The sequence below is a fragment of the Acinonyx jubatus genome, chromosome E4, assembly GCF_027475565.1.
Source record: "Acinonyx jubatus isolate Ajub_Pintada_27869175 chromosome E4, VMU_Ajub_asm_v1.0, whole genome shotgun sequence".
Classification (NCBI taxonomy): Eukaryota; Metazoa; Chordata; class Mammalia; order Carnivora; family Felidae; genus Acinonyx; species Acinonyx jubatus.
The window spans coordinates 26,378,023-26,397,065 of record NC_069395.1 but is presented as its reverse complement, the minus strand read 5'-3'; the positions used below and the strand labels follow the sequence as shown (position 1 = coordinate 26,397,065).

Genomic DNA, 19,043 nt, shown 5'->3' with positions numbered 1-19,043 from the left:
GACGTGTTGCCAAATGAGTATGCTTGGACCTCTGGGATTATAACACCCTTACCACACGACAGGAGGATTTGGCATTTCCTGGTGTAAACTCTCATTGGAGAATTTTTCAGGCACTGTGGCTGGCAGTGAACAAAGTATCTGAGGGCAAGGGGAACACTTAAAAAAAATTTCTTTCATGTTTATTTATTTTTGAGAGACAGAGGGCGAGTGGGGGAGGGGCAGAGAGAGAGGAGACAAGAATCTGAAGCAGCTCTGAGCTGTCAGCACAGAGCCCGACGCAGGGCTCGAACTCACGAACCGTGAGATCATGACCTGAGCTGAAGTCGGATGCTTAACCACCCAGATGCCCCCGGGGGAAAACTTTTTAGAACCCCTCAGAGTGGGGGGGGGTCTGTCTTGGCAAATTGGAGGAGGATTTATGAAGCATTCCAATAGACCTTGGTTCTCTTCATTCATTAGACAGTATTCATTGAGCATTTATTAGTTGACAGTCATTTTTCTAGATGCCGAGATTAACAAAGGTGACAAAAAATAAATACCATTTCTGTTCCTGTGGATCCTACAGTCTGTAGGAGAAATAGGTTATCATCACAACATAGATGTAAAATAACAATGATGACCAGCACAGTCAGGGAACTCCAGGAAGGCATCGCCAAAGAAATGACACTGGAGTTGTGACCTGACGGTGACATGGGCAGGCAACGAATAGCTGAAGAGGGAAAGAAATAGAGTCCCAATGGGAGCAGCATGTGCAAAGGCCCTGTGGAGAGAGGAAGCATGATGAGAACAAGGGCCAAAAGAAGCCAGTGTGGCTAGACAGAGACCAGAGGAAGTGGGGTGAGAGAGGAGATTGGGAAGCAGAGATGATAAGAGCTAACACCAAGTGTCACTCTAGGTGCTTAATGCATGTGACCCTCAAAACAACTGCATGGAGTGGTACTATTGTTATTCCACTTTACAGATGAGGAAGCTGAGATATGGGAGGATTCAGAAAGCAGCGTGCCTAGGATCACACCCACGGTAACGGGTGGAGTCAGCCTATAAGCTAAGGCAGTATGTCCCAGAACTCTACGTGACTTGAGCGTCCAACTGTGAAAGTTCTTGAACGCCACACTGTGTTTACCTTAAGAGCACAACGGGTAAACAGGTTAAGACGGGAATGATGATGTAATTGAATGCGTTTTGCAAAGACATTGCGGCTACGGTGTGGCTCAGCAAGGACTTCGGAATGGTCCGGAATCATGTGGCACGTGACAGGAAGCCAGAGCGCCGGAACCAGCTTGGACTAGGGGAGGTGGGCGTGGTGGAGACAGAAAAGATTGGATGGAATTGAGAAAAACTTAGGAAATAAAATTAGGTCATGGGTGAGATATGGGGAGTGAAGGAGAGGGAGGTTTCTGGATGCCTGGTGATACCAAGTGGAAGAGATTCAGGATTCCAGAGGGGAAAGAGGTCTGGGGAGACCATGAGTTTGAGGACCTGTTGAGTGTGGGGTTCCTTTGTGGAGATAGGGGCAGGAAATAAAAAAAAAAAAAAAAGAAATATCCCAGGTGTGACATTAAGTGGCAGGTGCACATGTGGACCTGGGTGAAAGATTTATGTGTTATTTGCCATTGGTCATGAATGTCACAGATATGAATACAATTAGCCGAGGGGAGGGGGGGGAAAGAGCAAGGAAGCCCTGGACTCCAGCTTCCGTGGCCCAGCGGTGGAGAAACGGCCTGTCTAACAGACCACAAAGAAGAGGACAGAGAGGAAGGGGGAAACCGTCAGGTGTCCCTGAAGCCTAAGGAGAAGGGAGGTTACGCAGCGAGAGTGAGCAGTGGGAGGGGCTGCTTGGAGGTCAGGCAAGACGTGGGTTACGAGGCAGACATGTGGCCATCGGTGCTGTTAGTGGGAGCTGTTTGGGTGATGCGGACGGACGGGAATCAAGACAGGGAATGCGGAAGAATGACAGGAAGAAGGGAGATGAAGGCGGTGTAGCCCAGACAGCCTTTCTGAGAAGCCAGGGATAACGGAGGAGGAGGTGATGGCTGGAGGCGAGTGAGGACAAAGTGAAGGGTTTTCCCTCTCCTCTCCCTGCCTGCCCCTCTCCCTCCTTCCTCTAATGGTGGGAGGGAAGAGAATATATTTAAAGGCCTGGAAAGGACTCGGGGGAGAGGAGGGATAATCATGGCAGTAAGATCCCGAGCAGGTGGGAGTCAGGAAGGCAGGGCCCACGCACGGCCACCAGGTGCTGGCGGCCGAGGGCCTTTCTGTCCGGTGACTGTCCTCTTCTCAGACAAGTGGGGAGCAGGGACCACTGCTGAGAGCTGGGGATGGGGGCGGGGTTCGGAGGGATGCGGAGAAATAGAGAAGGTGTGCAATGGTTATGGAAAGATGGAAGAAGCTGGCCAGGGAAACTCAGGGGTTTTCTGGGAGGAATTACACATTTAATGGCTGGAGATCACACCATCGTCGTCGAAAGCCAGTCTGCCCTGTTCTCTGCCTCCCCGCCACCACCACAGTGCTTGGCTGCTTGGGTGGGGACAGCAAGGCAGTGTGTGGCTGGCTTCATCCAGGGCTGGGGTGGTGCCACACGTGGTGATGGAAGAGGAGAGCCGAAGGGATTTAGGGGCCCAGCAAAGATGTTATTGAATGATAGACTGTGGCCTAGAAGGTGGATGTGGGAAAGAAGTCAGGACAGGACAGGGCGGACAAACAGGAAGGAAGCGGAGGACCGTGGGCCCAGAAAGGGCTGTGGGGGCGAGGCCACTGCATGGAGGGCGCTCGAGAAGCGGAGAGGCCAGGCTGCTGGACGGGTCACTGTCTTCGTGGATGGTGATGTCATCCAGAAAGACTGCAGAGGGCATGGGGTGGGGGAAGGCTGTAAGCCAGGAGCCAAAGTCTTTGGTAAACAAGGAGGCGGGACCTGCACGTCCAGTGGTGACAAGGGTTGAGTGAGTGGGACGGGAGGGTCCCAGGCTGAAGGCAGGCACCTGGAGGGAGAAGCATCTTCTCCCAATGTCCACGGCAGCCCTGGGAAGCGAGTGGACCAGTGTCCCTCTAACACAGGAGGAAACCAAGACCCGGGAGGGTACACAACGGGTCCTAATTCATAGCTGGGGTGAGGCAGAGTGGGGCCCTGTGTCTCCCCTGCACCATATCCTGTGATACACGGGGGTCTGCCCAGCCACCAAGGGGTGGGGTGTGCTGTCCCGGAATCTCACTTCTCCCTGCCTCTCCCCTGCCCGAGACCCTGACAAGCTTGTGACCTGTCCTGGCCATTGCAGGTGACTGACCACCGCCTCCCTCCCCACTCTCCAAACCCCAGAGCAGGAGCAAGGGAGAGCAAGTGGGGAGATGGGGTCAGCCTTGCGGCGGCCTCTGAACACGGGGAACAGCAGCACCCTTTACTGAGCACCTACCCTGCGCCCTGAAGGACTGTATTCTCTCGCAGCCTCGGGAAGCATGTGCCCTTGCACCCACTGTTCAGATGAGGAAGCGGGGGGCTTCTGGGAGCTTGGGGAAGGATGAGCTGAGAGCCGAGCGCTCTGCCTGTGACTCCCGGCCCCTCTGTGTGGCCGTGGGTGTCAGACGTGACCGGCAGAACCATGGGATTCAAAAGAGGGGGTGCCGAGCTATGGCTGCGCGGTCAGGAGCACGGCCACCCCACAGCGCTTTAGGGGAGGGAGCTCTTTGAAGCCCAGCAGACCCCCTGCACGGAGCACCCGGGGCCTCAAGTATACTCTAGGTTGACCAGAATCTTCTGTGGCAAAGGCAGGGGCAGGGGCAGGGCTTCCAGCCCACAGGTCTGGGTGCCCTGTGGCCCTGGGCACTTTCTGACCCTGTACCCTCTCTGCCCACATCCCTGTCTCCTGCCTGCCACAGCACTTCCCGTGGCCCAGACCCACAGTGGGGCACAGGGGCGAATACTGAGTGTGAATAACCTCAGAAGGAGAGAGACTCCTGAGGGCATGAGGCCCCCGTGGTGAAATCGTGGTCCAGGAGGCCCAGGAGAGGCGAGGGTGACGGAGCCCAGAAATAGTAGTCTCCCTGGTTTCTCCTGGTTACTGCAGCTAAAGGCTGGGAGAAGGGTGGCTGTCCCTTGCCCTTTTCGTGGCTCCCCTCAGTCCCCCCTTCTTAACTCCTAGGCCCAAGAGCCTGAGACCAGAAACCAGGCAGGACGGTTGATGGTCTGGAGTCGGGATGAGCAAAGATCCTGAAAGCAAGACCTGAAGGTTCCTGGAGGGCTCTCCGCACGCAGAGGCTGAGCCAGGAGAGAATTCCCAGGAGGCCACGAGGCCCTTGAAGGATTTTCTGAGGGAAGCAGAGCCAGACCTGACTGTGCGGCCCCACAGTGCAGAACTGAGGCCCCGGGGGTGAGAGGCAGGGAGAAAGAATCGGGCTCAGTTCCGTTCCAAGGAAGAAAGGTCTAGCAGTTGGCGTTGCCCAAGAGTGAGCGCCCTGCCGGGAGGTATTCGTCACCCCTGGGACGGTCAGCACTGGTTTTCTAGGATTCCATGTGTCCCCACTCCCTGCCAGGTGGCCCGACCTGTTACTGGACCACATCCACTGTTGTGGGGAAAATGCAGACGGAGGCGGAATCACCACGAGGGTCTCTCCTCTCTGACCTGGGGCTGTGTGCAGGGCCCGGGGCTGTGGGATGGAAAGGAAAGTGGGTAGGACCCTTATCGGCCTATCTCCCAAGCCCCCGTCAGCCCAGGGTCCACAGTTTCTCACAGAGGCTCCCCAGGATCCTACGTCTAGGGCCCAGGCTGCGTCACCTGGAGGTCAAGGGTCATGGAGCTGGCAGAGGCCCAGGGGAAGGGTCGTGTTGCACCTGCCCTTTCCCAGTGGGGCAGACCCCGGACGTGAGAACCAGTCAGGGGAAGCATAAATCCAGCCGGAGCCTGGCCCTCTGGTCAGATCCCACGGCCGGGTGTGTGCCGTGGGGTCGGGTCTTCCGGAGGCCGGTATCTCTCAGGAGACAAAGGGTGCCCAGGGTTTCTCTAAAAATGGTCTCAAATCCCACTTTGCTCCATGACAGTGATCCCAAGGAGATTCGGGTGGTGTGGCCAAGGCTGGGAGTGCCCAGTGGAGGTTGAGGATGAAGGCAGACAAGGCTGGTGGTTCGGAGAGCCTGGTTTCTGCTGCTTTGAGCCAAGCACGGATTTATTCCCGGCCATGGTTAGTTTAGTGGGAAAGTCTTGCCATGCCCACTGGTATGGAGGGAGAAACTGACCTTGTTGAGCCTTCGAGTTGGGGAGATTGGCATCGGGCTGGTCCTGCTTCTGTCCATAAAGAGCAAACACTGACGCAGGAGAAAAGATTAAAAAAAAATGGACATTGCCTTTCTTCCATCTGACCTCCTGCCCACATCATGCTGAACTCCCCAATCCCGGAGGGCCCCAGCTGGCTCCTCGGAGGAATTTTTCAATCAGATGGAGGCCCTGAGCCCAGCAGAGATGAGCAGCTGGGGCCTTGAGAGGGAGAGAAAGACCCAGAATGGAGTTTAATAACCAGCCTGGGCTGCCATGTGTGGGTGGGTCGTCCAGGAGCAATTAGTTGGAGAGCTCTGGGGGAGGCACCAGGGCTGGGACCAGAACCTTGGAGCTGCGGGCTGGGGTGGAGAGAACCAAGTGCCCTAACCTGTTTGTTCTGGGGACCTTGGAGGAACAGGAATTCAGCCACAGGGTTGGGGTGATCCCACCCTGAGGCCTGCTCAAGAGATGACCCAGGAAAATGGAAGGCAGATCACACAGGTCTTGGGAGCTATGGGGGCCTGAGGGGGAAGCGAGGATTGACGGGGGCAGGGGCTCGCGGGAGGCCCCGGTCAGAGGGGGTGTTCCTGAGATGAGATGCACCCAGCGTAGTGGGACCAGACACCGAACGCTGAGGCACGAAAGCTAGAAACATAATCAACTGCTTTCCCCCAAACGGCACATTATCCGAAAAACCTTAAACTAGGAGATCCCTTTGCCGGAGGAGGGTACGATGGTGAAGCAGCTCAGTGGAGTGTGCGTGGCGAGGGTGGTGGTGATGCAGGGGGTGGTTCTGATGGGCAGGGAGGTATCGCCAGCAGGGGTAGAGCTGGGGTGGGTCAGGACTCTTAGAGAAAGTGTATCCCAAGAACACATTTCCTAGAAAATGGACCTCTTCCTTTCTTCCTCTTTCCCTCCGTCCCTCCCTCCCTCTTGTTTTTCCTTCCTGCCTTCCTCCCATCTGGTATTTTTTTTTTTAAGTAGGCTCTATGCCCAACGCGGGGCTTGAATTCACAACCCGGAGATCAAGAATCACATGCTCTCCGGACGGAGCCAGCCATCTATTATTTTTTATCAGAAAAATAAACACTCTAGTTAAAAAAAAAAAACCAAAAAACAATAGGACTAAGAGGCTGGTAATGAAACCTAGCAGTCTCCAGTCCTGCCCTGAGCCCCCAGCCCCCAGTCCCCCCACCCCCTATCCTGTGGCACAGAGGCAACGCCTTTGACTCCCGGTTGTTTAGACTCTTCTCGAGGTTATGCTTATCTTTCCATTTCTTAATTTTCAATTTCATACATTATGTATTGATCTTCTCTCATGGCAGATGAAGATTTCTCCGTCTTATACTCCAACCCTCCGATTTTGGCAAAATCAAAAGTCAGTGTTTACATGATTATAATTAAAGTATGGTTCACAGTGTATAATGCTTACAGTTCCGTAATTTTTCTTTGCTTTTCATTAAGTTCATCACTGCCCACCCCTTCACCTTTTCCCCACTCCTTGTTTTCCTAGGAATTCTGCCCCGATCCCCCAAACCCCCATCTCCACCTGGTGCCATGTTCAGGTACGGTTCAGTGGGATTTTCTCCCGGGAGCTCCGTGCTCCTAGGCTGGCCACATGCTGTTGGCTGAGGACCTCCTTGCTGCTCCCGGCTGTGGCTTTCTGTGACCAGGCTCCGGGGGGTGCCTCTTTCTCACTCTGTACTTTTGTTGAAGCAGAGCATGTGCTCCCAGAGTTTGCTGAGAAAGGGTGCTTGACAAGCAAACCCTTCCAGTCCTGGCATGGCTACAAATGTTTCCATTCCACTCTTACTCTTTATAGTTTGGGTGTGAATAGAATTCTAGGCTGAAATTCTAGGCTGAAATTTATTTTCCTTCTGAAGTTGGAAGTTGTTTTTCTGATTTTAACAAGTCTGGTGCCACCGAGTCGGGACTCTCCTGTGGATTTCTCTCTGCGGGCTTTTGCCACTTTTTCCTTTGTCCCTGGCCTGGGTCTCTTCCGTTCATGTACTGAACACTCACTCAGAGGATGCCCTTGATCTGGAAAATTCGTGTCCTTCCATTCTGGAAAGTTGTCCTGCATTGATTCCTTGGTCATTTCTTCCCTCCTATGTTCTCTTCTCTCTTCTGGATCTCCTATTAATAGCATATTGCAGCTTCTGTTTGTTTTCTAAATATTGTATACTTTTTTTTTAATTAACAAGCACCCAACTATTAACTTTTTTTAAAAATTTTTTTAATGTTTTTTATTTATTTTTGAGAGAGAGAGAGAAAGAGAGAGCACAAGCAGGGGAGGGGCAGAGAGAGAGGGAGACACAGAATCCAAAGACAGGCTCCACGCTCTGAGCTGTCAGCACAGAGCCCGACATGGGGCTCAAACTCACGAACCGTGAATCATGACTTGAACCGAAGTCAGACGCTTAACTGACTGAGCCACCCAGGTGCCCCATAAGTGTTGTAAACTTTTAAGTAATCTCTATACCCAGCATGGGCTCAAACTCACAACCCCAAGATCAAGAGTCACATGTTTTACCGACAGAGCCAGCCAGGCGCCTTTCTCCTGAGTTCTTTTTCTTCTACCTTCTAGGAGATGTCCTTAACTCTAGGTTCCAACTCTTCAATTTCTCTACAATTTTTTTCTCCTGTATATATATTTTTTACTTCCAAGAGCCTTTTCGGATTCTTTATTATTCCTTTGTTTAGTGCCTCTACTACTTGCTTTATGGATGCGGAATTTACTCTTATGCCCCCCGAGGGTATTAATTACAGACCAGGTTTTTTAAAAAATGATGTCTGTTTTCTTTGTGCTTGTTTGGTTTGGTCTGCATCCAGACTGGAGGTTTTCTTCAAAACCCCTAGAACTCTTTGGCTCTTGGTTCATGATTGAGGGAGAGAGACAGGTGGAGTGGCCTAGAGATTCAGTGTGCATAGCAGGGCTCGTGCTGGCCCACCCTCTCTAGATGGAAGTTCTGAGCTGGCTTCTCCCTGGGGCATTCCTGTAGACCGAATGGTTGTGTCCTTTCAAAACCATATGTTGAAATCCTAAGCCCCAAAGTGATGGTGTTTGGAGGTGGGGCCTTTGGGAGGTGATTAGGAGATGGGGGTAGAGTCCTCATGAGTGGGATTAGTCCCCCAAGGAAAGAGACGAGAGAGAGAGAGAGAGAGAGAGAGAGAGACCCCTCCTCCTTCCCACCACGTGTGGATACAGCGAAAAGAAAGCCTTCAGGAACCAGGAAGTGGGCCCTCACCAAGCAGGGAATCTGGGGCCCTTTGATCTTGGACCTTCAGCCTCTAGCACTGTGAAGGACAAGTTTCTGTTGTTTATAAGCCACCAGCCTGTGGTATTTTGTCATAGCAACTCGAATGGACTAAGGCACCTCCGATGTCAGTATCTGAGGTCCTTTTTTTTTTTTTTTAAGTTTATTTATTTATTTTGAGAGAGAAAGGTGGGGGGGGGGGTAAGGGCAGAGAGAAAGGGAGAGAGAGAATCCTAAGCAGGCTCTGTAATCACGGTGAAGCTTGACTCAGGGCTTGAGCTCACGGGGCTCCAACTCACAACCTGTGAGATCCTGACCTGAGCCGAAATCAGGAGTCAGAGGCTTACCCAGCTAGCCACCCAGGCGCCCCTCTGAGGTCTTTCTCTGGGACCTTCTTTCTTGGACCTTGCCTGGCTGTGTCGCCTGGGGAGACGGGATGCAAAAAGTTTGACTTTTCCACGTACAGATTTCCGGCCAGTCCCCACTGTTTGCAGTCCAGGATTCACCCCCAGCGACCTCCCGGTCCTGAGACTGGGTCCTGGGGTGCATCAGTAAACCCCTTGGCTGGCTTTGAGGTTGTATCTTCCCTCATTCTGCCAAGCCCTCTAATTTCCATCTTCAAAATCTGGTTGTCATTTCTCATCTGCTGTCCCTTCTGTCCTTGAGAATTCACGCTCCTCTGTTCCTTCGGTGTCTTTTAAGGGGCTTCGGAAGTGAGCAGACATCAATGTGTCAAAAGTGGTACTTTTTTTTAGCATTTTGTGACGGTAATACATCGAAGGGACAGTTGTTGAGACTCTATTGGACAACTTTAGAGGAAACAGAAACAAAATGTGAGAAGGGGATGAAGGTGTGGCTGTGTGTCCTGTCCCCCTTCCCCCTCCCTGGGCTCCCTACTCTGAGCCAAACGTGGAAACGTGCTGGGCTCTGATGTCTTTAAAATGGAAGACAGCACTGAAGGTAAGGAAAGGCGTTTTGCTGGCTCTCCCTGGACTTGACCCCCTTCACTCCTGGTGACTCCTAGTGAGTCTGAACTGGGGAGGCTGCTTCCCGAGAGAAGGAGAACGACAAGGGAAAAATTCAGATGCCTGGCCCTTGACAGGAAGTTGAAGGGGAGGAGGCCTGCTCTGGGCCTCGGTGACTTCACCTGTGTTGTTATGAAAGCAGTCTGGAGAGGAATTGGGATAGAGTTACACCAGCTGCCGGACCTACTTCCCAGGACAAATCTTTCAGGAAAAGGGTTGGCCTGACACACAGCAAGGGGCCAGAGAGAAAGGAAAGCCTATGGTGTCTGCAGTTAGCAGGTGGGGGTCTGCCTCTTGGCTCTGTAAGTTTCCTGCTGTGTGACCTTGGGCACACCACTTCCCCTCTCCCAGCCTCAGCTTTCTCTTTTGTACCATGGGGATAATATTGCCCACCTCCTGCAGGTGTTGTGAGGAGGAAATGGGGCAGCTTAGCTCACTGCAGGTACTCAAACATTTCTTGTTAGTGTATTAAGTGTAATACCAGAGGCAGAAATGCCCCTGCCCTCCTATTCCTTTCCACAGCAGGTGTGAGACCAGCTTCCGGCTATGCTGACAGACTTCCCAAAGGAGCTGGGACTTGGGAAGAGACCCTCCCCCTTTCCCTTCCTCCAGTGAGGGATGCCCAGGCCTTCCTGGTTATTCAGATCCCAGGGAGGAATGGATTTGAGTGTGCCGCGGCAGCCTCACCTCCAAGCCTGGTGCCCTAGCTATCACCCAGAAAGTCTAGAGAGGCAGATGGGAGCCCCTGGGGCCAGGAATGTTTATAGCCCCTCACAGCCTCCAACCTGCCCTGAACACTCCCTCCAATCTGGGGAGCAGGTTCAGAGTCAGGCTGGGAGCCTCACGAAACCAAAGAGATCCCTTTGTCCCAAGACACGGGGCCAAGAACTGTAAATCCCAAAGTCTTTCAGGCAGAAGCATGGGACCCAGCTCCCCTCCTGCTGCCTGCTGAAGGAGGGCCTCTAAATCACCCAGGACAGACATCCTCAAGGACACGTGGGTAGCAGTGGGGGCTGAGAAAGCCTGCAATCTAGTTAGAGGGGCCCATACCACACACAGGGTCACACAGACACATGTGTATGAACATGCACACAGTTGTTCATGTTTAGTCCTCTTACACAACACCCTCTCCCACACAGGCCTGCTTCTTATGGGTGAGATCCGTGCCCCTGAAGCAGCACACGTGCACACATACAACGCGTGTGCTCCTAGCTCCTATCTGCCTAAACTTAAGGCTTAAGGAAGGGTTTGGGGGCAGCGCAGCGAATTTTGTAAAAACTGGGCTGCCTACGAGCACATTTCAGAGGCCCTTCACACTCTTCCCACCCACGGTCTTCATCAGAGAAAGGAACGGCCCAGAGAGTAGGAAAACTCACTTAGGTGTTGAGTTTATGACTCCTTTCCCAGAGGTACAGAGACGCAGCCTAGGCTGTTTTGGGGGAGAAGTCCCTTCCAAATATCAACAGCATCCCCCTGTCATGCCGTGCTATGACAGGAGCTCACAGCAGTAGCGATAATTTGAAAGATCCTGGAAGATGGTTTCAGGGTAGAGATGGGGGTGGGGCAGGTTGTCGTGTTCCCATGGCAGCCTGTCTCATTGCCATGGCAACACGTTCGCCCTCCATTCAGTGGAGTCCTCGTTTCTGTAATGGGTGGAACGCTGTGGCGCTTCTCAGGATGGTGGTGGCCTCGTAGTCCTTCAGGGAAAGAGCATTTCCATCCTAGGCCAGGCAGGGTAGGAGCCTACAGAGCCTGTCAGAAAGGGCTGGCTTTTCTTGCAGGCAGAAGGGTGTGGATTTCCTGTCAGTTTCCCTACTGACAAGCCTCTACTTCTTACTACAGAAACCAACTCCCCAGCTGTTGGGGGGCCTCCAAGAAGGTCCCCATAGGGCAGACTGACCTTTCTCGATGTCCACCAGGGCTGACTCAGCTGGAAACCCTTCCCGGCATGAAGTGGGGGCCAGGTGCTGTCTGGAGACTGATTAGGCTCACCATTCATTGGCTGCAGGCCTTCAGTGAGTTATGTATCTTTCTGAACCTCAGGGTTCTCACCTGAAAGTGGGGATACTGCATGCCCAGTGCCCTCGGTGGTTACAAGGATGCAGAAAAGTGATACAGGTAGAGAACTGGCCGCATCCAGGGCTTTCCCTGGGGGAGGGGGATGGGTGGCCCAGGCCACTCTTGCATGCAGACTTCAGTGCCTTGAGGCTGAGCGCCCCAGCAGAGGTCTGGGGGGGGGGGGGGTTGCTGGAGTGATCTTTAAGCTTCAGTGGAAAGGGTAGTGGTTGGCATCATTTTCCAGATCAAGCTGTCCAACTGGCTGTAAACTTCCCTGGGAAAGGAGGAGATGCTTCAGCCGTCTTCCCCTGGCCTAGATCAGTGCTACTCAAAGTGTGGGCCATGGCTCGTGCCCCTCTGCGAAATGTTGTCACCTGCAGGCAATGAGCTAAGTCTAGGAATTAAGAGGACAGCTGCAGCAATTTTAATAGAAATTTGATGTTGCCGAAACACTGAAGCAGCAACCAGTTCCGGTGTCTCTTTATTTTTAAAATTTAAAAATTTTTCAGCTATTCATCGCGTGTGTGTGTGTGTTTTAAGTAGTGATCTGCCCCAGACTGGGGAAAAACAATCTGGTTCTTCATATCTCTAGTTTGAAAAGCACTGAGCTTGATAAGACTAAAGTCATCTTAAAACCAGTAAAAATCCAGTTGAGGAGCGAGGGAAAACTAATCGGCGCTGCTTGCAAAAATTAGCCACAAATCGCACTCAGGATGTTTGGGCAGCATTTCCTTTATTGTTTCAGGACAGAAGCCCCAGTCCCCCTCCCACTGCCCTACCCTCCACCCCCCACCCCCAGCTCAGACGCCTAGTCTGGGGTTTGAAATTCATGCCCCCGCCCCCATCCCGCACCTGGCGCTCAGCCAAGCGCAGCGCCCCCCGCGGACGCTTCCGGGAGGCGCGGTCTGCCGCTTCCCGTAGCGCAGGCCGAAGGAGTTCCAGTTGTAGGTGGACAGGTCTTTCTCCCGCTGAACCAGCACCGCGCCCCGCGGGGCGGGGATCAGGCGGCTGCGGGGGGCGCACAGGCCTGGCCGCTGGGGCCCCGCGGCACTCTCGGGAGGAGGGCACAGCGAGGCCCCCCGCGCGTTGGGCTGGGCCCCGGTGGGCTTTCTCTCCGCGCATCGCGGGCTCTGCTCCCACGGGGCCAGGAGGGCCTGGGATTCGAGCCGCTGGCCTAGGGCAGAACCACAGGGAGAGGTTGAGGTGAGGCCAGGAGAGAAGGCTTTGGAACACCTGCTCCCACCCCTAGCCTGTGCTTCCCTCTCGTAGTTCCTGGTCCCTTTCATTCCTGGACCTCTAGGAAGCCCAGAGCTCAATGCAGACCATCTTAGCCCCCCAGGGGGTTAGGTCACTGGCTCCTCTTTCAACATAGCTTTGGTTTCAGATGGTTTCGGGAATGATCTTAAATGTCTTTTGTATTAAATCACTTCCTTTTCGGAAGCAAACAGGGTAGAGCTTGGAAATAAGCCTGCAGTATTTGTTGGACACTCAAGTTGGGCATTTCTTGGCTCACTGCCTGGCCCTCTGTCTTGTCTCTGTCTCAGGCTCCCCCACTGGACTGAGCTCCTTGGGGCGGGTGGGAGCTGTGTTCATTCAGTTCTCTGAGTGCTTGAAACAGTGATCTGCGCCTGCACGTAGTAGGGCTTCAAATGCTTGTTCAATATATAAGAGCAAATGAAAAGTCTGTAGTTAACAAAAACAAGGGTAGAGCTAGGACCACTGTGCCCCACACCTCCCCCCCAGTTAGTGTGACCCCCTAATAAGCTGCATAAGGGCTCAGTGAAGAATGAGAAATTATCTGGGTCACCTTCACCTGCTCACCCCTGCCTCCCCAGATATAATCTCTTCCCTTCACACTGAGGGCTAACAAGGCTAATTAGGAAGGCACTTCACATGCAAGGCTTGTTAAATTCACTGTAATTTTTGGCAGTAAAATAGTGCAACTAGCTCTGAGTAGACAGGAACCCCAGCCAATTGTGGCACGAGATTAGTGGAAATGAGGCCTGGTGTGTGAGTGGGTGTGTTGGGGGGGGGGTGGGTAGTTGGCTTTGAGCCCTGCTCCTCAATGCCTTGGCATACTTTGGAGGAGAGGAGTGTGGGCGTGGTTCAGAGTTAATGCTAATCTTCCTAGAAGGCCCCTCCCGCCTTGCTTAGGGCCTGGCTGAGGCAGGGAGGGATGATGGCTTTCTTCCCAGTGACACCCATCATCCCTGCAGTAGGATTACTGCTCAGGCTACTGTGTGTGGCCTCACTTAGAGCCACTTGCCAAAAAGAGTCAACAGGTCAATGTCCCTGGGGGAAAGAGGTGAGGTTATTCTCTGGGGGAGCCTCCCTCACCCAGAAAGAACACGTGGATCCCAGGAGAGAAGACACTGTTGGCCAAGGGCACCCGGGCCATCTTCTCTTTGCTCTGGGATATCTTATGGGCGCAGTGATATCACACGTGTACAGGGGACGCTCCAAGTTCCATGGCTAGAGAACTACCGCAGGCCGGAGAGGACAAGCCACATCTCATGTGCCCAGGAAACTGACCACCAAGCAGTGTTAAACCCCCAACTCCTGTTCCGGGGACTAGCTCGTGCTGCTCAGAGGCACGCTCTTGGCAGTTCCTGCACCTGCAGGGCTGTTGCAGCATTTGATTGACTTCCGGGGTTTTCTTTGCCTCTTTGGGCCTCCTTTTCTCCAGCTAATCAGTTGCACAGTGAACTCATAAGGTTGACAGATATTAACAACCTGTCCTTTTGCTTAGGTCTTTTTTTTCCCTCCAAATTCCCCATACAGGGTCTGAGATCACTGATCAGAAAAGCTTGCATAGTACATTCCTTCCCAATGGATCTGCTCAGACAGGTGGTTGGCATAGAGCAGAGAACACACGTGAGGAGGAGCTCAGTGGTTAACCGGGGTCAGCCTCGGATGCCCATAACAGCAGTAAGACATCCCTTGCTTGCAAGATTGATGCGGCCCCTAAATGAATGGCATGTGCTAGTCTTAGGTTCTCATTAGAGGCAGCGTTTAAGTCACATTGATAGACTAGCTTTAATCTGAGAACCATGGTAACTCTTATTTTACGACAACTCATGTGCACCCCCCACCCCGTCCCCGCCCTGCCCCGCCCTTCTTCCCAGACCACGCATACCTGTAGATAGAGGATTCTCCACGGGTGCCACCTTTTCAAATGTCTCCCTGAAGGAGGTGGCACAGAGGAAAAGCATCAGCTGCCAGGAAACCAGCGAGTTCATCCTGGTGAGAAGACAGGACCTGACAGTGCCCTGAGGCTGAGATAGAAGGAAGGAGGGGAGACTAGGTCAGGCGCAGGGCATGGGCAGGGTGCTGCCCAGTGTGAAGAGGAAAGCCCTGGAGGCAGGGGGGGGGGAGGGCGTGTGTGGCACCCAGGAGGGAGGGGTGAAGCGAAGCAGGGCAAGGAGTTTCACTGAGTGGAGGGCACTGAGGTCCAGACATCTTCTGGAGCCTGGGAGCTCCCCGCTGGGTTCTGCAGAAACCCTCCACTTCCTGGGCCCAACTCTCCCGTTAGACTGCAACTTCCCAAACCTGGCCCAGTTCCCTCCTGCTGCAGCAGAGACTTTCTTCTTTTCCTTTTCCAAGAAGAAAAGTAAGAAAGAGGCAATCATCTCATTATCTCTCATAACCCTTCGCAGACCTGAGGACTGTCATTAAATTGTCTTATTGCCTGTAATACAGGGAAGAGAAAAAACTTTCCCTGATGTATCAGGTCAGTGCCACCTTTTTCTAGTCTTTGTGGGCTCCAAGAGGATATGCACTCAATTGACCTCGTGGTTTCGGCTGCTGGGGTGGGGGCTGCGTACCCTGACCCACACTTCACCCCCTTTGCCTTTACCCTCTCAGCCTCCCACCCCCACCCCAGCTCTTGCAGCCCCCAAGTTGAATTTCTGTTTGAAAAAGTCATGGGGGGGGAGGGGCGCCTGGGTGGCTCAGTTGATTAAACATCCAACTCTTGGTTTCAGCTCAAGTCATGATCTTATGGTTTGTGAGATTGAGCCCTGCATTGATGCAGCTTGGAGTCTGCTTGGGATTCTGTCTCCCTATCTCTCTGCCCCTCCCCTGCTTGTGCTCTCTTTCTCAAAATAAATACTCATTAAAAAAAAAAAAAGTCATCAGCACTTTGGTATTGTCCAACAAGCATGATTAAAGACAAACTAATGGGGAGGCAGGTCAAAGGGATGGACAAAAAGTGTGTCCACTGGAGCCGCCGTGGTTCAGGGGGGCAAGTGGGAGGGGCAGGGCTATCACTGGCGCCCATCAGCTGCTAAAGAATGGTTGCTTAGCATGGTCTACCCCTTTGTTCTTGCCCCCACCCTCACCCCCCACCCTGCAGCCTCCAGGATCTGGACACGGGGCAGGTAGGAAGACTCCTGAAATGGGATCAAGAACGCTCAAACCTGAGGCGCCTGGGTGGCTCAGTTGAGTGTCCAATTTCGGCTCAGGTCATGATCTCGCAGTTCATGAATTTGAGCCCTACCTCAGGCTCTGTGCTGACAGCTCAGAGCCTGGAGCCTGCTTCCGATTCTGTGTCTCCCTGCCTCTCTGCCCCTTCCCCGCTCATGCTCTGTCTCTTTCAAAAATAAACATTAAAAGAAAACACATTCAAACCTGGCTCCAGCTCTGCCCCCCTCCCTGTGGGATGTAAGTCACCCCCATTTCAGGACCATTTTGCCTCTCTGTGAAGTAAGAGCATTGCATCAGACTGGACACCAACTGTCCCCTCAGATAGTCGCTTTTCCTTGCAGACTTTGATGCTGTGACACTCTGAAATCCAGACAAGTTTTCTGCACCTGCTTTAAGCCCTGGGTGGGTATGGAGGAGAGGCAGGGTCAGTTCATTAGAGCAGCGTCAACCATTTCTTTTGTGGCTTCAGACCTTGGATGCACACAGCCCAGGTTAGTTCAGAGATCATTCCTGAACTAGGTGCTGTGCTAGGTGCTAGGGGTGCACAGGTGTGCTAAGACACAGGGTGCTTGTTCCCAGCTCCTCCCCCAAGAACCTAGCTCAAGAAGTTGAGTCGTCTTAGCTGACCACTTCAAAATAGCACCAGAAATGACAGGCTGGCGGCATGTGGGTACCCAGGGAGCTGTGGGGGCTTATCTTGGATGGGGGGCAGGCGGGTTTGCCACAGGGGGTGGCACCACGGCTGTTTCTGAGCACTGGTCAGCTGCGTGAATACAGGATTAAGGAAGGCATTTCCATCAGGGGGCGCTGGAGCTGGCCAGCAGGGGCCGGGCGTGGAGGGGACCACAGGTCCTCGACAGAGCTTCCCTGGAGAGACAGACTGTCTGTGGTGAGGCTGGAGAAGGGGCACGGGGCGGGGGCCTTCATCCCAGTGTAGGCTGAGCCCGAGGGGGGAATGCGTGTGTGTTGCATTTCAGATGAAGCATTCCAGCTGCTATGCGCAGGCAGTGTGGTGAGTGGGGAAGGTGAGGGGTGGGCAGGCGTATGGTTAGAAGGCTAGTGTACCTCCTTCCAAGCTCCTGGCACCCCGTAGCGCCTCCTCCCCATTATAGATACCACCGTGGCAGGTGAGCATGCCCACGTACCCCCGCCCCCCCCCCCGCCAGCACAGGGGCATTGAGCACGTTCCTCTCCCCACCCAGGCAGCACAGGGGCATTGAACATAGTAGAGTTGAATTGTTTGGAAAAGAACCATCAGCTTTCACAGGGCCTGGAGAGGTTGACCTGCTGTAGGCAATTTCTGTGCCCCCACCACAGGCTATGTACTTAATCAGTAAAAGATTCCAGGTGTGGTAGGAAAGCTTTTAAAGTGAGGTGGCTTCCTTCCTGGGGTGACCCCCGGTTCTTGGTGCAGGTGGCTAGCAGGGTGCAAAGGGGCTCTTGGGTTAGGTTTGTACTTGCCATCTGGAAGTTGGGAGAGCTGCTCGGAGGAGACCTGTGGAGCCCACGAGCCCTGAGGGCTTCCCTAGCTCCCTCCAAAAGCTCCCGTGGCCTCTCATCCCAGCCAGAACTCACTCACTGTTCCTATTCCTTCCACTGTAAGGGATCCCCAAGGTCCTGGTTTCATAAATTTGAGTCAGGGTATTCACTGACTAATCCCAGAATAATCTGGCCAACCTGATAATCAGGAAAGATCAGCATCCCCTTTGCCTGTCTGGGCTACAACTGTCGTTCTTGGAACTAAATTCCTGCTCCCACCTCTGGAGCCTGCCTGGGGCTGGGCAGACCCCTCTCCACGTGTGGATGCCCCTGGGCACCTACCTTGGCTCTGTCCGGCCGGGTGGCAGCTCCGTGGGTCTCCAGGTGCTTCTTGGGTTGATGAACACGCACAGAGAGGGGAGCTGGGCTCCAGGGCTCACCCTCATCAGTGCCCTGATCGCGTCCCTTTTATAAAGCCTGGGGTGACGTCTCGTCTCCAGGCATAGGCCCACCTCTGCCTCCTCCCCGCCCTCAGACCCCTCAGACAGCACAGCGTTTGCTGTCTCCCACTGCCTGGCTCTCAGCACTGAAAGCAGCCTCTTTGTCCCCCTCCAGAAGCCCTCCAAGGCTGGCTTTCTGATTCCCACTCTTCCTTCCATCCTCCTCACCCCCTACACCCCAGACCCACTCAGCTGGAGACCCATTATGCCCCAAATGACATGGAAATGGGCTATGTGAGGGGGAGGGGGGGACCCTGCCCTCTAGACAGGAAGTACAAGCACACCCAGTGTGAAGGAGCAGGAGAAAGGGGGCGGAAGAGAGAAAATCTAGAAGGTGAGCATACCTGGGAAGTGCCAAGGGAATCCAGACGGGTGATTTGCAAGTACAGCATCTGAAGATGCTGCTCGTGGGCTCCCCTCCACACCTTGCCATCCCATGGCTTTGTAATCGCGGTGTTTGGAGGCAGCGACAGGGCTCCCCTTTGCACCCTGAGCATCTACTCCAGTGCTCGGTGTAGACACAGGGGGCCCTCATGGATATTTACTAGATGGATGCATTTACATCTATGTAGATGCATTTACATCTACATCTATGTATGCAAATGCATCTATGTATTTACTAGATGTATGCATTGCAAGGGACTCTGGTCTCCATCCTGGGCCTGCAAGAATGCTCTTTACCCTTGGCCGAGGGGCTCCCCAGGACAGAGAACATCCCTTCTATCAGGCTTGGGCTCTCTGAAGTCAGGGGCTATGTCTCCGCCCTCAGACGAGAAGCTCTCTGAGCCCAGGTGCTACCTGGAGGGTGTGCCATGCAGGCAGCCGCCTAATTAATGGTTGAGTAGCATTTCCCACCAGCACGCAGGCTGATACCCATCACTGGTCTAATGCCTACTGCTAACAGGGGTTTACAGACATATTATCTCACTCATTAGGGCCATTAACCACAAGGATAAAAATGATAGGCTACGAGAGCAGGCCTTCCCCTCGCTCAGTGGAATACTGTATGTGTCGGCCTGCCCTGAGTCAGGGACTGGACTTGACAGGCTAGAGACA

At 53.5% G+C, this 19,043-nt stretch overlaps 1 protein-coding gene across 1 annotated transcript; it reads right to left on the bottom strand.

Annotated features, from left to right (window-relative positions):
- Window positions 1–12,299: 12,299 nt before the first annotated feature.
- On the bottom strand, window positions 12,300–17,140 carry KISS1 (KiSS-1 metastasis suppressor). The gene is made up of 2 exons (XM_027075090.2): window positions 14,720–17,140; window positions 12,300–12,757 (listed from the first exon to the last, which is right to left on the bottom strand). The coding sequence occupies exons 1-2, from the start codon at window positions 14,820–14,822 to the stop codon at window positions 12,411–12,413; spliced, it is 450 nt and encodes a 149-aa protein (XP_026930891.1). The 5' UTR covers window positions 14,823–17,140; the 3' UTR covers window positions 12,300–12,410.
- Window positions 17,141–19,043: the final 1,903 nt, after the last annotated feature.